Source organism: Lepidochelys kempii, chromosome 13, assembly GCF_965140285.1.
Source record: "Lepidochelys kempii isolate rLepKem1 chromosome 13, rLepKem1.hap1, whole genome shotgun sequence".
NCBI lineage: Eukaryota > Metazoa > Chordata > Testudines > Cheloniidae > Lepidochelys > Lepidochelys kempii.
Genome location: NC_136392.1, coordinates 4,027,255 through 4,044,271, shown reverse-complemented (window position 1 = coordinate 4,044,271; position 17,017 = coordinate 4,027,255). Strand labels below are relative to the sequence as shown.

The following is a 17,017-nucleotide window of genomic DNA, read 5'->3' as shown; positions in this document are numbered from 1 at the left end:
TCCTTAAAATGGAATTTAAACAAGAACCCAATTTTAAACTTCAGGTGTTTCTAATCCCATTGAAAATCTGGGGAAGGATAGCCTGTGTGAGTCACTGCTCTGGGCCTCCTGCACTTTCCTTAGACTTTCTGCTGCCTCTACAATGTGCCACATGGCAAGGAGGGGGGTCTGGGCTACCCCACTCCTAGCAGTCCAGGACTTTACACTAAGGCCATTCTCGATTCCAAAGATCATTGGAATCATTAGTCAGTCTCATTTGGATGTGGCTTACTTATGTTGCCTTAAGCTCCCCTTTCTCTCTGCCCTGTTAACGAGCAGTCAGCATGTGGTACCCTTACCCACCTGAGGTCTTTTCACCTCCGGGCTGTCAGAATTCTCTGAAAGCAATTGTTCCAGCCTCTGGGACTAATAGTTGGGAGGCCAGGGTTGGCCAGTTTGTGGAAGGGAGAGCAGGGAAGGAAACTCCAAATGGAATGGGTACTGCTGCTGAAAGGGAGAGACTGTATTGTGCAAGAGTCTGAGGGGACACCAGGAAATTGGCTTTGTGGAGACAGAGTAAAGCTCAGATAACCAAACACAAGGCCATGAGAGTTAAAGGTTTGTTGGATCCCCATGCATTCATCTCCTCATCAAGAGATGAAGTGTTGTGTGTGCTCTGCTGGTTAGAACATGGGGGCTGGAAATCAGGACTCCTTCATTCTATTTGTGGCTCTGGGATGGGAGTGTGACCTAGTGGTTAGAGAAGAGAACTGGGAGTCAGGACTCTTCTGTTGTTCTATTCCTACCTTTGTGTGACTTTGGACAAGTCACTTACTGTTTCTATGTCTGCGTTTCAAACTTCTGTAGAATGGGGATAGTCCTGCGCAACTCCAAAGTGAGGCTCAGTTACTGTTTGTAAAGGGCTTTGAGAGCCTTGGGTAGAAGGTTGTAGAGAGGAGTAGAGTATTGCTCTGACAGCCTGTAAGCCATATAGTGGACTTTGAACATCCCCTTTAGATCACAAGTGATTATTTCTGACCCACCTACTGGTTCCAGAGACAGTCCCAGATCCTGCCCTACTGGGCTGAACCTGTCCAAGTTTGCCCCTTTTTAGGGTTCAGTTAAAAGCTGTGGGTGTAGGGAACCAGTTGAGCTAGTGCATTCATTCCAGTTCCTGTCTCATTCAGAGGGTGGCCAGCCATAGCTGGTGGGTGGTGCTGAACGGACAGCTCCACTTTCCAGTCACATCTATCCCACTACGCTCTTTCGCCTCCTCCAGCAGGCAGATTGGAGTAACTAAACAAGGCTACGTCTATGCTGGGGTGTGATTCGCAGCCCGCATACACGGACTCGGGGCAGCTCGATGAGACCTACTGCAAGTATACAGAGTAGGGTAGCCACGGTAGCCTGGGAAGCAGCGGCATGGCTTAGCCATGCTGAGTACAAACCCATGGGTTCAGGCGGGTTTCTGCTCAGCACACCTAACCTGCCAATGCCCATGCTACACAGCTATACTACGATTTATACAGGTGCTAGTCCTCATCAGGCTAGTACAACTATGCGTATGCGAGCTGGGAATCACCCCCCCTGGCTCATAGTATAGATATGGCCTTAGAGCATATTGATTTGGCACCCATATAGCAAGGAGAAAATGCCTCTAAGAACAGAGGGATTTTCACCACTTCCCCTTTATAATCCCATTGTTTTCACCATACTGCTTTGTTGCAAGATATTATTCTAGCAGAAGAGCTTGACCTGTGCTTTGTTTTGTAGCAAGAGACAAACCACAGGTCATAGCTCCTCGGATTTTTTCCCTTGTGGCTCCCCCCCCCCTCCGCCCCCCATACACACACTTGCTGAGCCCTCCGAAGCTAAAAGCCTCCTGCTCCCCTCCCTCAACCTGTGTGTCTGGATTCTGTTAATTGCCTCTGGTAGCTGGCGCCGGGATGGAGCTGCAGAGTCTCAAGTGCCAGGAGATGTTCACACACCACTTTCCCAGCTCATTACGCTGCTGGCAGCAGCTCGATTAACCAGTGTCCTTTTGTCCTCTTGCTCCTTTTCATTGTAATTGACAGAAAGAGCCAATTTGCGGAAGGGAGTAGGGAAGGAAAGCTCCAAATGGAATGGGTGCAGCTGGTGAACACTGGGTCAGAACTGCTGAAAGGAAGAAGCTGTATCTTGCAAGAGTCTGAAGGGAGACCAGGAAACTGACTCTGTGGAGACAGAGTAAAGCTCAGATAACCTAACACAAGAAAATGAGAGTTACCAGCCAGTGGAATCAGTGTGCCATGCACCAGGGCTCTCTGTTTAATTCCTCTCTATCACACGGAGCTCCCGAGGTAGATGTCAAAGTAAAGGCCTCATGGTCTGGTTTGTTTCTGTTACAGTGATAAGTTCTTTTACCATAGCCCAGTGGGTGCTCCTTTTGGGTTCATTGGCAGCACTAAGGTATAACAGCCACACCATGGCAATACTGTGACACTGAATGGCTGCTGAAACAGTATGCCCTGGAATGGTTTGAAACCTACTTATAACAAAATACTCAACACGTATGCCCAAATTACACCGTAGCATCTGCCAGCAAAAGTCCACAGGTCTCAGTGTCCTGGCCAGACCCTTGAAATCACAAGAAACGGACCCACCTTTCCTAATCCCCATGTAAAATCCTTGCTCCGTCTGCCAAAAAGGGTGAGGTGGGCTTTCTCCAAAAGGAAGAGATGGGAAAGGCCAAAGATTTAGCAGTGCTGGACCCCCTGCAATCATAAGAGACTGACACACTTGATCCTCCTGGAAGATCCTTGCTCAATCTGCCAGAAAAAGGAGGAAAAGATCCCTGCTAAAATGCTCATGGGAAAACTTCTTCCTAGGCCTAGTTTCGGGAGGAACATGCTAAACCTGTGCATTAGAGCAACAAGAATCATTCCTCACCAAGACACTAGGCCTGCATCTTCAGGGGACAGAAAATCCAAAATGTCCATGGAGACAGGTCCAAATCCTCTGCTTTCCCCAGCTACAGAGAGCCCAGATTGACCAAAATGACAAGGTGTACCTTGAAAGAACAAGCTTCCTTTGCAGGAAAGGGAAGATTGAAATAAGAACTTACTTGCTATATATATTTTTTCTTTCAGGCACATACTGTCTTTCTCCTGGTGTCACCTGCTAGCCATGTGCGGTTACAGTTGCACACCTGGTAGGAAATAGAACAGCTCCTCAGCTCAGTGGTTCTGAGCTCTTGGGCGGTTCACAAAGCTGCCTTGGTCATAATGGTGAAGCATCCATCAGTCGCCAAGCAGTGATGCTTGCTGCTGGCTCTAGCCCAGCACAGGGCTCTCATAGGATTTCCAAAAGCTTTTTTGATTAGCTAAATTAAAACAACAACCACCTGCCCCTCTTTGCACCTTGCATTGCTGCAGCAAGTTGGTCTTTTCTGGTGTAAATTTAAACACAATCAGCCTCGTGTTTGGTATTAGAACTGGAAGGGGTTGTAAAGTGACCAGGAGAAATTTGAGCAGTGGGGGCTGTGGCGTAGCAAAGGCAGAGTTGCTGCTGATAAATATGAAGTCCTGCAGCCAGGGAAAGGAGGTAAACAACACAAGTACAAAAGAATCACATGGCACTGAGATGAGAGTATGTTTCTCTTATGTCCTTCCTACTGTCACCTTTCCAAATGCTTGTTGCCAGGGGGAAGATGAGGGATCAAGTTGGGAGGCTGGGAAGTGAGGTGTCCAGGAGGGGACATGGTAAACAGCATGACAGTGTTGGAAAATGAGTGCCTTAGCTTTGCAGCTCCTCTAAAATCTCTTCTGGGCAAATCTCTAATGAGCCTCTTCCATGAGCCTCTTCCTCTTCCTAGCCTAAAGGTTACATAGCAGACTATGACGGGAATGAGCATTTCTGTAGGAGATGCCCTCGCACTTGGTACTTTGAGGAGGCCTGAAGTGTAGGTCAGCAGTGGCATTCTACTGTTAGCCCTGCAGAGAGCGGCTGGTTCATCACAGCTGACTCACTGAGGTCATTGTGGCTCCTTTGTATCCTGCATACAAGCAAGGTGGGAGTAGCCCACTGCGGGGGAGACCAGAGGCTGGGGCACGCTGGTCCTGATGGCAGGACCCTAGGAACAGCCACTCCTGGGGAGAAGCTTTGGGCTGGGGTTTGTATAATTCTCCTTTTTGTTAATAAAATCGAACCCCAGACAGCTGTGACATTTTGGCTCCCAACAACTCATGTGTTCTTTGTCTCCATCAGTCTATGTGTTCTTCCCACTACGCCCCTGATGATTTGACCACTAGCAGCGGAGTCTAGGGGGCACGGGAGGGGCTATGAGTCAAGATTCCTAGGTCCTATCCTTAACTGTGCCACTGACTTGCTGTCAAAACTTTGGCAACTGAAATATAGCAGTTTCCCCAGCTGTAAAATGGAGACAATACTTCCTCATCTGGCCATGGTGCAGTGAAGGTTAATTAACTCCTACTGAGGGAAAGGGCACGTAGAAGTGTTGAGTAGTTTGGTTCATTCCAAGAGCGCCTCTGTGTACAGGGGAGGAATGGGTTAACCTCAGAGAACATGGGTGCCTGCTATGCTGGGAAAGTAGACTCTGCAGACTGGGCCTGTTTTGTTCTGATTAGGGCAGCAGCTTAGTGTGCTCAGTGCCACCGAGGACTGCTGCAGCTGCAACCTGCTGTCGCAACAATGGCAAGCGAAGCCCACGCTAGCAGCAGCCCTGGGGCTGAGCCAGAAGGGATTGTGTATCCCAGTCTCGTTCACAGACAGTTGGGAGGAGGGAGAAACAGGCAGGTTTTACCATCATTGCAGACCAGAAGCAACCTTCCCTGAAAAGGGCGGAGGGGAGGTCCTAGGACAATGACCAGATCCATTTAAATTCTCTCTAATCTAGTGCTGAGATAAAGATCTGCACTAGAGATGCTGCTGCACTGGAAAGTCAGAGGTGCAGGGATCTCCACTGTGGGCCTGCCACCCTCCCGGGCTCTTGGCTTCACAGTGTGCTGAATCGGCATTCTTTTTTTTGTGAGTCAGTGCCTCCAGCAGGAGTCCTTTTCCTGGGACTGTCCTGACCCATGTGACAGGTAGACCTGCCACAAAGATGCAGAGTGGCAGGATGGGGGTTCAGTGGACAATTCTTATCTTGCAAAACTTAGGGTCATTGACAATCCTGCTTATCCCAGCTAGAAGGTCAGAGGCACAGTAGCACCCCTTGGTGTGGTGAGTTTCGTCCTCAATGTTACCCAGTTAACTCATAGCAACCCCCTTTACATCATCAAATTACCATCCAGGCAACCCTTAGCATCACTCAGTCTCTGTCGCCCTGAGCCCAGAGCTCTGTCCTTGGGCTGTGGCTTCAGGACACAGCGAGAGCCAGGTTTGTGGTCAGTTTCATTCACCCTGCAAGCTACAGTTAAAAGCCATTTACATGCATCATTGGTCCAGTTGTCAGTAGTGCTTCATTGAATATCAGGGTTGGAGGAGACCTCAGGAGGTCATCTAGTGCAACCCCCTGCTCAAAGCAGGACCAATCCCCAGTTTTTGCCCCAGATCCCTAAATGGGCCCCATCAAGGACTGAGCTCACAACTCTGGGTTTAGCAGGCCAACGCTCAAACCACTGAGCTATCCCTCCTTCCCCCAAATTTACCTTGGTTCCCAACAAACCTGGCCTTATCTCTTCTTTTCATTGTAAATTACTGATTGACATCAGAAATGCAGGATCATAAAATGGAGGGGATCCTCTCCACAGGCTGCAGGGTTTGCTTTTTAAATGTCATTCTTAATTACTGAGTTTGGAACTGTTTAGGGGAGGTATCTGGGCAGCCTTCACTGTGTAGTTATTTATAAGTGCTGAAATTCACCAGCTCCCAACCTGCCTTTCTTGCAACTGGGGGGAAGATTCCTCCTGGGTGATTCAGAGCTGCAAAGATGGTAAAACACATTTAAGGCATCTCACTGTGTAGCTTACTGTACCGCAGTGGATGTGGGAATCACCGATACAGTATCTCAGTATCTGACTATTTGGAAAGGCCTTCAGAGAGTCCAATAGTGACAAATGAGTCTCTGTGTATCCCTCTGCTTCCTTCCCCCTGAGAAAGACATGAGACTGCCAGTAGACCTCTCCACTCATTGCTGTTTGTTTCTTTTCAGCCTACAAGGAGAAAATGAAGGAGCTGTCCTTGCTCTCACTGATCTGCTCCTGTTTCCACACTCAGCCGCACCCCAATACCATCTACCAGTATGGAGGTAAATGACATACGCACAGAATCTCTTGTAGATCCAATCTGCAGGCAGCTTCTGTAAATCTTGGAGGACTTCAGTACATTAGGCTGGGTTCCTGACTAGGGAGAGAGACCGTTTTCATGTCCTGATCCAAGTTTTCTGTATTACTGGAGCATGGTATTTTAGTCCAGTTCCTTAGAATAGGTTTCAGAGTAGCAGCCATGTTAGTCTGTATCCGCAAAAAGAAAAGGAGGACTTGTGGCACCTTAAAGACTAACAAATTTAATTGAGCGTAAGCTTTCGTGAGCTACATCCGATAAAGTGAGCTGTAGCTCATGAAAGCTTATGCTCAAATAAATTGGTTAGTCTCTAAGGTGCCACAAGTCCTCCTTTTTCTTTTTCCTTAGAATAGTTTATTAACCTGTGACCCATATTTACACACCGAGAAACAGTAGGACTGTTACTAAACAGCACCATTACATATCCTGAGATATGAGTCTTGATGTTATCAGCAGTATGGCCTTTCTGTGGCTGCCATCAGCTATGCTGTACTTATTCTGTGGCTGTAAGATTAATTGCATTGGCTACACAACACAATTCTGTATGCAATTCCTGTGAAAAGCCCCTGAATGGGCAGAGAGAAAGATCCTGCTGCTGGATCTTTCAGATAGAATGTATTGACCTCCTGTGGTCACCAAAGGCCTCGTGGTCCTTTTCATAAGAGCAGGGAAGTTAATTCCGGTGTCCTGGCCAAATTCCAACATGGGTAATTCCATTCTGCCTCCCAAAATTCCCCTGCAGGTTCAGCTGGATCCCCGAATCCCCTTTACTTACTGACCACCACTGCCTACTGTTGGTCTGCACCATAACATGTGACAATGATGCTCCTACTTCTAGGTTGTACAGTGTCATTGTCCCTTTTACCAGCAATTAATGATTGACTTCAAATTCTCACCTCTCTGAAACTCTCCAGCAGAGACTCAAGTGACAGTACACCCCATTTAGAAGCATCTCATCACAACCAGGTCTCACTTGGTGATCATAGCTTCAGGGCTTGACTTAGCAGCTTCTGCAAGGTGCCTTTATCAAATTAGCTCTTTCATAAGTGTCCTATAATCCATCAAGTGCTTCTGTTCTTCTGTCATAGACATGGAGGTGAAGCAGCTGGACAAAAGGGCATCTGGCCAGAGCTTTGAAGTGATCCTGAAGTCCCCTTCGGACTTGTCCCCGGAGAGTCCAGTCCTCTCTTCTCCCCCTAAGAAGAAGGACCTGTCCCTGGAGGAGCTGCAGAAGAGGCTGGAGGCTGCAGAGGAGAGGAGGAAGGTAGCAGGATATTCTAGGGAAATGCTAACTTATATGACCAATCATGTTTTAACCAAGCCCTCCAAGTGACCGCAACTCATAATTGGGGACAGAAAAACAGATACAGTGCTGGGGGTGAACAACACCGTTGATTTTACTTAGGAGCCACATCTTGTGATTGGTAATAGTGCTGTGTGTTACACTCTTGTTCAACCCCCAGTTGTTAGGTTTGATGTAGGAATCACTGGATGAAATTCTCTGGCCTGTGTTATGCAGGAGGTTAGAACAGATGATCACATTGGTCCCTTCTGGCCTTAAAATCTGTGGATCTATGGAATCCTGTGGTCCTCTGGTTTAGATTTTCATAGAGAATTATATGTGTGACCCGATGCTGCAGAATGAAAATCTCTATCACTAGCTATCTCTATAGGAGATATAAATATAAGCCACACATCCAGTAAAGCTTAGAATCAGTGCCTTTTGCACCATGTCATTGCTTTTTTAACAGCTGGCAATGCTCTTTTTGCACTTCATTTATGACCATAATTTAAAGTCTTAATAGAGAAAAATATTGGAAAATTAGAGAAACTATAAAAAGAGGCAAACCACGACACTACAGAAACTTGTGGGTAAGAGCAGGAGAAGAGGCAGTTTAATATATAGGGACAGATGTCCAGAGGAGTCTCTACATAGCTTGCAAATTGCACCAACAGTATTGCTCACACAGCAAAGACAGAATTTGGGATGTTTAACATCTACCTGCCTGAAATGCAGGTGCAAATGTAGAGGTTTGAAAATTTGTCGCATGTGATCTAGAAAGGATTTGTGGGGTGCGGAGAACATGGTCGCAATATCTAAATATCATCTAATGGATGGAGGGGGGTAGCCACATGAATGCAAGATGGTTGGACAAGAAGCAATGGTCAAAGCCTTAAGAGGGGCAGATCAGTTTAGAGTAAATATTGAGTGCAAATCCTATAACAGAGTTGCTAGGTTTTGGACAGACACCCAAAGGAGGTGGTTGTGGCACCTCCAGGGAGACATTGCAGATCAGATCAGGGAAGCATCTCTGAGACAAGGGACATGAAGAATTCCTTTCACATACACTATTGGCTTCCCACAGACCCAGGAGGCCCAAGTGCTGAAGCAGCTGGCGGAGAAGCGGGAGCACGAGCGGGAGGTGCTGCACAAGGCCCTGGAGGAGAACAATAACTTCAGCCGGCTGGCTGAGGAGAAGCTCAACTACAAGATGGAGCTGAGCAAGGAGATCCGTGAAGCTCACCTAGCTGCCTTGAGGGAGCGACTGCGTGAGAAGGCAAGTGCTAGATTCCCTTGTCCCAGCACACCTAGAGAATGGGCAGGGCCAGGACACCTGCCTATATTATAGTGGCTACTGGTACCAAAGCCTTTGCCTAGCATCTGTAGCTTGGCCTGCTGACCTCAGACACAGCTGGGATGTTCACCATGAGAGCAGAGCTCTGTATACAATCTATATCTCCTGCACCACCATTTTCCTAGGCTACCTTGTGTAACTCTCCCTCCCCAAGGTGTTGAATGTGCTCTGCTCACCCCTTCCCTCTGGAGCCCTGCTCCCCAGTTTTCTTCCTTCTCTCTCTCTCTGCCTCATACGTTTTTGGAGGGGGGTGGGACTCTATACTTGGCTGTGTGAAAGTGAGCACTGAGTTTTGGGCACTTTCTTACCACATCTGACCTCTCCTCCATCAGAACAGGTACTAAACAGAGTTCTTCAGCAGTAGCTCAGGATACCATGAGATGGAGGAGACGTGCACCTGAGAGCAGTGTAGCAGGCTCAGGCTCCCCCTCCTCCGGTCTAATGGCAGAGAACGTTACTTTATCTTCTGCTGGCCCTTGCTTGGGAGCCCAAAGGCAGCACTGACCTCAGGTCTCCTCTGCTGCACTGCGATTTGATAACTGCTCATCTCTGGGGCCAGAGGCTACAACCGCTTCCGGTCTCAGTGTGGGGCAGGACATCATTTGTGTGGGGCTCCTTCTGTGAGCCAGCTGCAGCAGGCTCTGAACACTGGTACTGAAGACCCATTCACAGAACATTCATGTGATATGCCTGGTCTTCTGAGCTCTGCATAGGAGGGGGCTAAAATTCCCTAGGTGTAAGTCTAGTGGCTTCAGTGGAATTACACCAACTCTGACAGTGTTTGAGTGTATGTGTTTGATGGTGCCAGGCTCCTGAGGATGAGGAGATGCATGCACAAAACCAGAAACTGTTCAGTTGCAGATTAAACTGAGAGGAGATGGGAAACAGCCTTGGGTTTGCCCTGTGCAGCCTGCAGACGCTGTAACCCTTTCCATGTCTTTGCAGGAACTGCATGCAGCTGAGGTTCGCAGGAACAAGGAACAGCGGGAGGAGATCTCTGGATAAAGGGCTTTTCTACACATCTAGCACCTGGTTCCTGACAACCAACCAACCCACCAACCAACCCACCCAACCCATTTTATTTTGTTTGTCTAGATGCAACATTCGGTTCCCCATTTCCCCCCACCCTCTGGTGTTCGTTCCTCAGCTACACGCTTCTCTCTCTCCATCCTTAACTGTTCAGTACTTGTGGGGGATCACAGGCCATGGGGTACCTCTAAGCATACTAGCAGCTAGTTCATATGAAGTATAGAATCAGTCAATAACCAATCAATCAGCTTCTCTTTGGGATTTTGTTCTTTTTTAAAAATCTTTCTTAAACAGATGTAAAGAATTCAGATATTAATAAATTCAACCAGCAGTGTCATGGAGATATGGATTTCCTATCCAGAGCTTATACTACTCTTGGTGTTTGCTCTGAGCCAGATATCAGTGTCAAGACAATGGGCAGTAAATAGTGAGGATTTCTTCCTTGTGAGGGAGTGGTTAATGGATCCATTGTTTCCCAGCAGATGGAGAAGGAGACCAGATGGCTCAAGGAATTGGTTATGTCATGCAGAACCTTTCACCTTGGGTCACTGGTTTGAAGCCAGCCCAGGTAGGTAGTGACTTAGTCGTTACTTTCTGATAGTGCTTTGGTAGCCCATGTGAAATTAGCTGGGGGTCTCAGAGCCTAGTGGACAGGTGCCCATATCACAAAAAATATCATCACCACAGGCATTAGTGGATAGCCTAGTCGGCCATGGGCTGAATAAGCCTGTAGACTGAACTACCCTCTCAGTTGTAGAGGCAAGACTGGGGCATGCTGGCTAAGCAGTGTCAGGGAAGCCTGCACAGTTACTGCCTGTGTTGAACCCGATTCTATGGATAATTGGGGTGGCTCGATTTCCAGGACTGTCAATCAATTTCACAAACAATAACATTTCACTTCAGTAAGTAAATAAACAAACTAGAAAGGGTATGTGATTGTGAATCAGCCCACCAGCCTTTAGAAAAACTCTAATTTGGGAGAATTACTGTTCCCTCTTCCCAAAGATGGATGTGACTCTTCAATACCATTACAGGAGAGACATTTGGACCAAAGATCATAGAATGAACCAGAGAGCTCTGGCTCTTCGGTGTAGCAAAGGACACCCTGATCTCTTCAATGGTATTTCCAGAATGGCAGCTTTGGAAAAGACAGGTGTGGGGGGGGGGGGGGACACGCTGCCAGGGAGAAGACAGAAGGGGTTAGGAGATGTTTGTGTACCTGCTTCTGGTGTAGTCATGGCGGTAGAAATGTAAGGTCACTGTTTACAGAGGTGGCTGCTGTAAAAGCAGATGATGAGCCAACTGTAAGGGGTCTGCCATTCCATCACTGAGGTCAATAGAGTGGCAGACGCTTAACGCCAGATCTGAATTTGACTTGATTGATTCATCAACTGGCCTTTTTATGTCTGTGGCTAAAGTGCAAGAAGGCACCATCTTAAACTCAGTGAAGACTTGTTATAGGGTGTTTGTGCAGGATTCGGCTTGCACAAGAGCATTTCCTTGTGGGAGGATATTGTGGGGGAGAACATGGCAGCTCTTTTTCCTTTTGGAACATAGAGCAGCAAAGATTCTTTCCTCCCACCTTCCAACTTTTGCAGTGTACTGGTACCTTTCTTCCAGACCAGTGCAGTGTTTCCAAGGAAAGGGAACAGGAATATAGGCACAAATACGGGAAGGAATCATGGACTGAAATTCATCCTCACTGTGTCACAAACTTCCCCTCTCCCAATGGCCATAATGGAGTCTGTTTCGGAACCCAGGATGAACTAACAGGCCATCAAGGGGAACAGGAGGTTACTTTCTAGTAACTGGTGCCCTTTGCACACATTACCTTCAAAAAGCCACTCTTTCGGTGAGGCACACTACTCCTCCAGTGCGGCTCTGTGGAGGCAATGTCACCAAGGAGAATAACTTGTCCAAACAACTATATGCTCTTGGCCCAGTGGGTGCCACAGACATGTATATACTGCTTCCTTTTACTGTACATAGAATGGCTCCTGGCAGTTGTGCAGGCAGGCGCTGAGGGGTGTCACAAACCAGGGTTGGGATAAGCAGGGCTGGAATGTCATCTAGCACAAAGGCACCAGGTGGTGTCAAGATGCCAAAGCAGATAGGGATTTCATATTTGGTGTAAAGTTCCCCTTGCGCCCCCCTTCCCCAACAAATATTTGCTGACTCAGTTCTGAAGCTGCAGGTTTTCCATCTACAACGAGCTGGCAGAGTGTAAGGAATCTGCCATGCCCCAAACCAGATGGGTAGCAATTGGTTACAAAAGCCAAATAGTGTGGTAAAGAAGTGACAGCAGCTGCTGGAAACAAGGCCGCTAGCCTCTCCCTAATCTACCAGAGAATAAATTCTCCTTTTAAATAGAGAAGATCCCTCTATGGCCACAACATGTTTATGGATATTAGGGAAAAGCTCTGCTCCAAAGGGAAGGACTAGCTTAGCCACAAACCTCTCTGCCAGGGTCAGAGAAAGGCCAGGACTGTTGTTTGGCCCCAGCAGTGTCAAGGGACAGGAAGCATGTTAGGGGCAGGGTAGGGAAAAGGAAAGGAAACTGAGGGTTGAATTTCTTAACAGTAGCTAATGATCAGTTTGTAAGTAGCAGTTGTCTTAGATAAGCATCTGTGTACACTGCGGAATCATCGCCAGAATCATCTCATCCTTATAGTGACAATAAATTTTAAAGTTAATGAATAAATAAAATGTTTGTGTGTAAGAAATGGTTGAAACTGTCAAATGTCCGTGTCTCACACCGGTGGGAGCTGAGAAGATGTCTGCAAGATATTAACCCTGTCCTACTCTCTGTAGTGCTGAGTGTTTGCTTGGTGTGTAATTCTGACCTGAAGCTTGTTGTAAATACTGTTTTTAGTACTATGACGATGATTATTATTATCAGAAATGTTGTAGTCATGAGCACGAGATTAAAACCAATGAGAAACAACCATTTCCACTTTGATTACCCACTGGGCTCAAAAGAATTTGGAGGCAGGGCCAGGTGAGGGCAGGATGCCTGGGGCTGTGGGATCTAGGCCCAGAGAGAGCAGTACATCGAGAGCCAAGTGGCAGCACAGTGCATAGCTGTTTGCTGCCTGCTGAGTGTCTGGGCTGCTTCAGGTGGAAGGTAAATCAGGGAGTCAGGAGTAGGAGGCAGACCAAAGAGTCCTTCAGGCAGGGTGGGTGGGAACTGGGAGAATTCATTCCAGGAGTGGGGCAGAAGGAGGATCAGGAGAAAAAATCTAATGGGTGGGACGTGATGTTTCAAACACAACCCTAAAATGTAATGGAGCCGGGTCCAATTTAGTATTAATTCAACTCTGCCTCTGCGGAGGTAGTCCAGTCTATTTCCTGTAACCAGGGAACAAGACTGAAGAAATGGATGGTTCTATGTATGATGCAGAAGAAAGTGGGTAGCTGCAGACTGGTCTTTGTTGGGGGCCTTCCTTCCCTTATCCTGTACAGTCACCAGGTCTCAATTTTTGCCTCTGCTTGTATCTTCCATCTCAGACTTTCATGGTGAAGCTCCCAGTTCAAGATCGCCTCCACACAGTTACAGGCCAATTTTGATCTCAGGTGAAGACTTATTCTTGCAATAGCTTGCCTGACAAATACTCAAATTGGTGATTCACACAAGATCTGGGCAGAGAGGGGCCTAGGATATAGCGCTTGTGCAGACGGGAGAGCTGGGAACCTCATTTTCTTCACCTTTACACCTTCAGTGCTGTGAGGTACAGTGGACATGGCAGGAAAATGCATTTGTGCAGGATAAACTGATGCATCAGGGAGAGAAACAGGGGCATGTCAGGTAGAGGTTTGCATCAGTAATGTCAGGGAAAGGTTTGTTACATCTGATGGGATATGTCATGTCAGGGAAAAATGCTTGTATGGTGTGCCCAGGTGAATCAGGTATAACATGGTGCTGTGTCTGCCCCGTGCAACTGAATGTCAGGGAAATGAGTTTGTCCAGTGCCACTGGCTGTATCAAGGCAACGTGTTTGGTTTCTGTGGCTGTGTGCCTCTGGGAATGCAATTCCTGTTGCTTGGAGGGACATCCCACTAACACTGCTGATGAAACGTTTGCACAGTCCAGACTGCAGCAGAGAGGTTAATGACAGATGCAAGATACATGCCTGAACTAACGCTGTGCCTGACAGCATCATACATCGCTTTGATCTTCAGTTCACAAATCCACATCAGCTCACAATTATTTCATTCCTGTTGACGTCCCAGAATTGCTAACAAGCAGTTTGTGCCTGAAGAGGGGTTTCTTACCCCGCCCCCACCCCATTAACTCCCTTATATTTCCATCACACTTCATTTTTCTTGTGGCTCTTCAGCCATTCCCTCATGTTGCCATCTTCAGGTATTTTCCGTGGCATGCAATTTACAAATTCCTGTGGCACCATTTCTTATGACAGGGCTTGAGCTCCTTCTGTGGCCTTTTAGGGTATATCTACTTGGCAATAAAATACCCATGGCTATCCTACATCACCTGACTTGCGCTCATGGGGCTCAGGCTGTAAGGCTATAAAATTTCAGTGTAGACATTCGGCCTTGGGCTGGAGCCCAGGCTCTGGGACCTTCCCTTCTTGCCGGGTCCCAGAGCCCATGTTTCAGTTCAAGCCTGAATGTCTACAGTGTAGTTTTGTAGCCCCTGAGCCAAGAGGAAAAGTCAGCTAACACAGGCCAACTGCACATGTTTTATTGCAGTGCAGCCATACCCTTAGACACTCATTGATGGGAATTTCTAACTAGACTTGCTGTTAGTGGCTGCATCTAAGAGCATATCTACTTGCGTAACAGCGTATCTACTTTGGGCCACGCTCTCTTTTGGTGTAACTTCAATGAAGTCAGTATTTACACCAGCAGAGAATTTAGTCTAATGTATACTCCAGGTGTAACAGAAAGAACTGTGGTAGCAAAAGACCACCAGTGTGTATACACATTTCAAATTCCTAGCTCCCTCCCTGTTCTCTTGGGCAAATTAAAGACTCCTACCCTGTAGAGAAAAAGGAAGATGAACCTGAAGATAAATTATTTCCCAGGTGTCACAAGCATCTTGGTGATTAGCAATTCTTGGGTAAGAACTAGAACAATCTGGCTCATGTTCCAAATATTAGACTTTCCGTTTGCTTTATTTAGAGGAAGTATTCAGATTTGGTTTTAAGGGATTCTCTCAAGGCTGTACGGCCCATAAAGTGACAACAGAGTGCTCCTCGTTCATGTCTATTTTGGAAGTTCTCACTCCATTTTTTGTTGTGTTCTCAAATAAACCTTGCCGCAGTCAGAGTGTGGGAGTTACCCCAGATGCTAGCCTTTTAGTGCCACTGGCAATTCACAGACAATTGTGTGCATGTTCCAGTAGGGGATCAGAGCTGTGACACTGCTCCAGTAAAGTGTAAATTTCAGGTTTTTTCCCTTGCCAGGACCAGTGAGACTCCCTGCCCCTGGTTCTGTTTAACTTTGTTGTCTCACGTAACTGGCTTCATTCCATTAAGCAGAATTACTAGCTTTGCGCACTTGCAGTGGTGACGGCCGTGTATTCACATACAGTGAGCATGCACAGACATGCACATGTGTATACACTCTATATGCATATGCCCACCTATCACCACATCAAACTTGAAACAAGAGTCAGGGAATGGCTGTTTATGGTGCTATAGAGACTTACTGCAAACCATGCTAGGGATGACATGACATATTAGGACCAATAAACTCCATCTCTGTACAGGTGCCTAAGTAATGTAGATGAGGGGCACAAACCAGCATTTAGGTTTCTATAACCCAGAGCCTACTCGGGGCTGAGGGGATAACCAACTTCACTGGAAGCTGGAGGGATGTTATCTGAACACAGGAAGTGCAGCCAGGAATGCCTGACTTGGGCAAGTCATTTGGGGTAAGTCTACCCTGAAAGAGAGAAAAAAAAAAAAAGCCTGCAGCCCCAGAGTCTCAGAGCTCGGATCAACTGACTTGGGCTGGCACTACAGGGCTAAAAATAAAGCAGACATTTCTGCTCAGTCTGAACCCCGCCCACGCCGGGTTTCAGAGCCTGAGCCCTGCCCAAGCAGGCATGTCTGCAGCGCTACTTTTAGCCCCATAACACGAGCCCCATAAGCCCACATCAGTTGATCCCGGGTGCTGAGGCTTGCTGCCGCAGATTTTCTTGCGGCATAGAGGTACCCTCCACTTCTCTGTGTCTCTCAGTTCCCTCATCTGTAACACGGGGTAATAATACTTCCCTACCTCACAGGGGTGTTGAGAGGATTAACAAGTTAATGTCTGCACAGCACTTTGAAGATGGAAAGCACTCTGCAAGTGCTGAGTATTATGACTATTAGGCCATCAGCCACCTCCCTGCAAAGACAAAAATTAAACAATGGGCCCATTCAGTTCCCCAGGGCTGCCCCCGTGTTCTCTCTGGAGCCAATTTGGATTTGAATATCATTGGCCTTGTGCAGGATTCACTCCTCATGACCCAGTGCGTGCTATCTTTGCTCTTCCCAAATAGCTCAATAAGATACTGTAAATGGTGTTATGAACAGACTTTCCATCACTGTAATGGAGCCTTGTCTGGTTCCTTTAGGTCTACCACGTGCATTTAATTGTCAACTTGAGGTTGTTGTTGTGCAAAAGAAGTGATTATGAAAAATAAAAAGAAATAAACTTGGTATGAAACCACATGCCTCCATTTCTCTTAATACACCCAATTTATTTTAATCTTCCACGGCTTCCGTTCTTGTTGGGAAAATAATAACTCAGCAGAATATAAAACTGGCTCAAAGATAGAGTATGGAATCTAGGTTTTTGTTAAACTAAATAGTAATTATTGCCCATCCTTAAAGACAGCTCACAGATCTGTAATTTAACTACATTCTCCAGGAGAAAAACTAACTAATTAAACACTTCAATGCAGATAACACCATTATTTTACCTAATCCTAGGGGAAGTGAAGAGTTCAAAGCCCTTTCATGAGGAGAGAAGGATCAAAAACTCAGCAGTCAGTTGTCAAAAAAAAGGGTTAAAATTCTGGGAAACCTACAAACATCTTTTAGCATTGGCCCTTACTCAGCTCAGCAGAAGTAGCTTTTACC

General features: G+C 46.9%; 1 protein-coding gene across 1 annotated transcript in view; it reads left to right on the top strand.

The window, feature by feature from the left end:
- STMN3 (stathmin 3) overlaps positions 1-16,602 on the top strand; it is a 42,664-nt gene extending 26,062 nt beyond the window's left edge. Inside the window, exons 3-6 of the mRNA XM_073308885.2 lie at positions 6,131-6,226; positions 7,350-7,525; positions 8,628-8,819; positions 9,843-16,602. Of these exons, the coding sequence (XP_073164986.1) occupies positions 6,131-6,226; positions 7,350-7,525; positions 8,628-8,819; positions 9,843-9,902 (524 nt within the window). The 3' untranslated portion in view covers positions 9,903-16,602. The remainder of the gene's footprint in view (positions 1-6,130; positions 6,227-7,349; positions 7,526-8,627; positions 8,820-9,842) is intronic.
- The last annotated feature ends 415 nt before the right edge of the window (positions 16,603-17,017 follow it).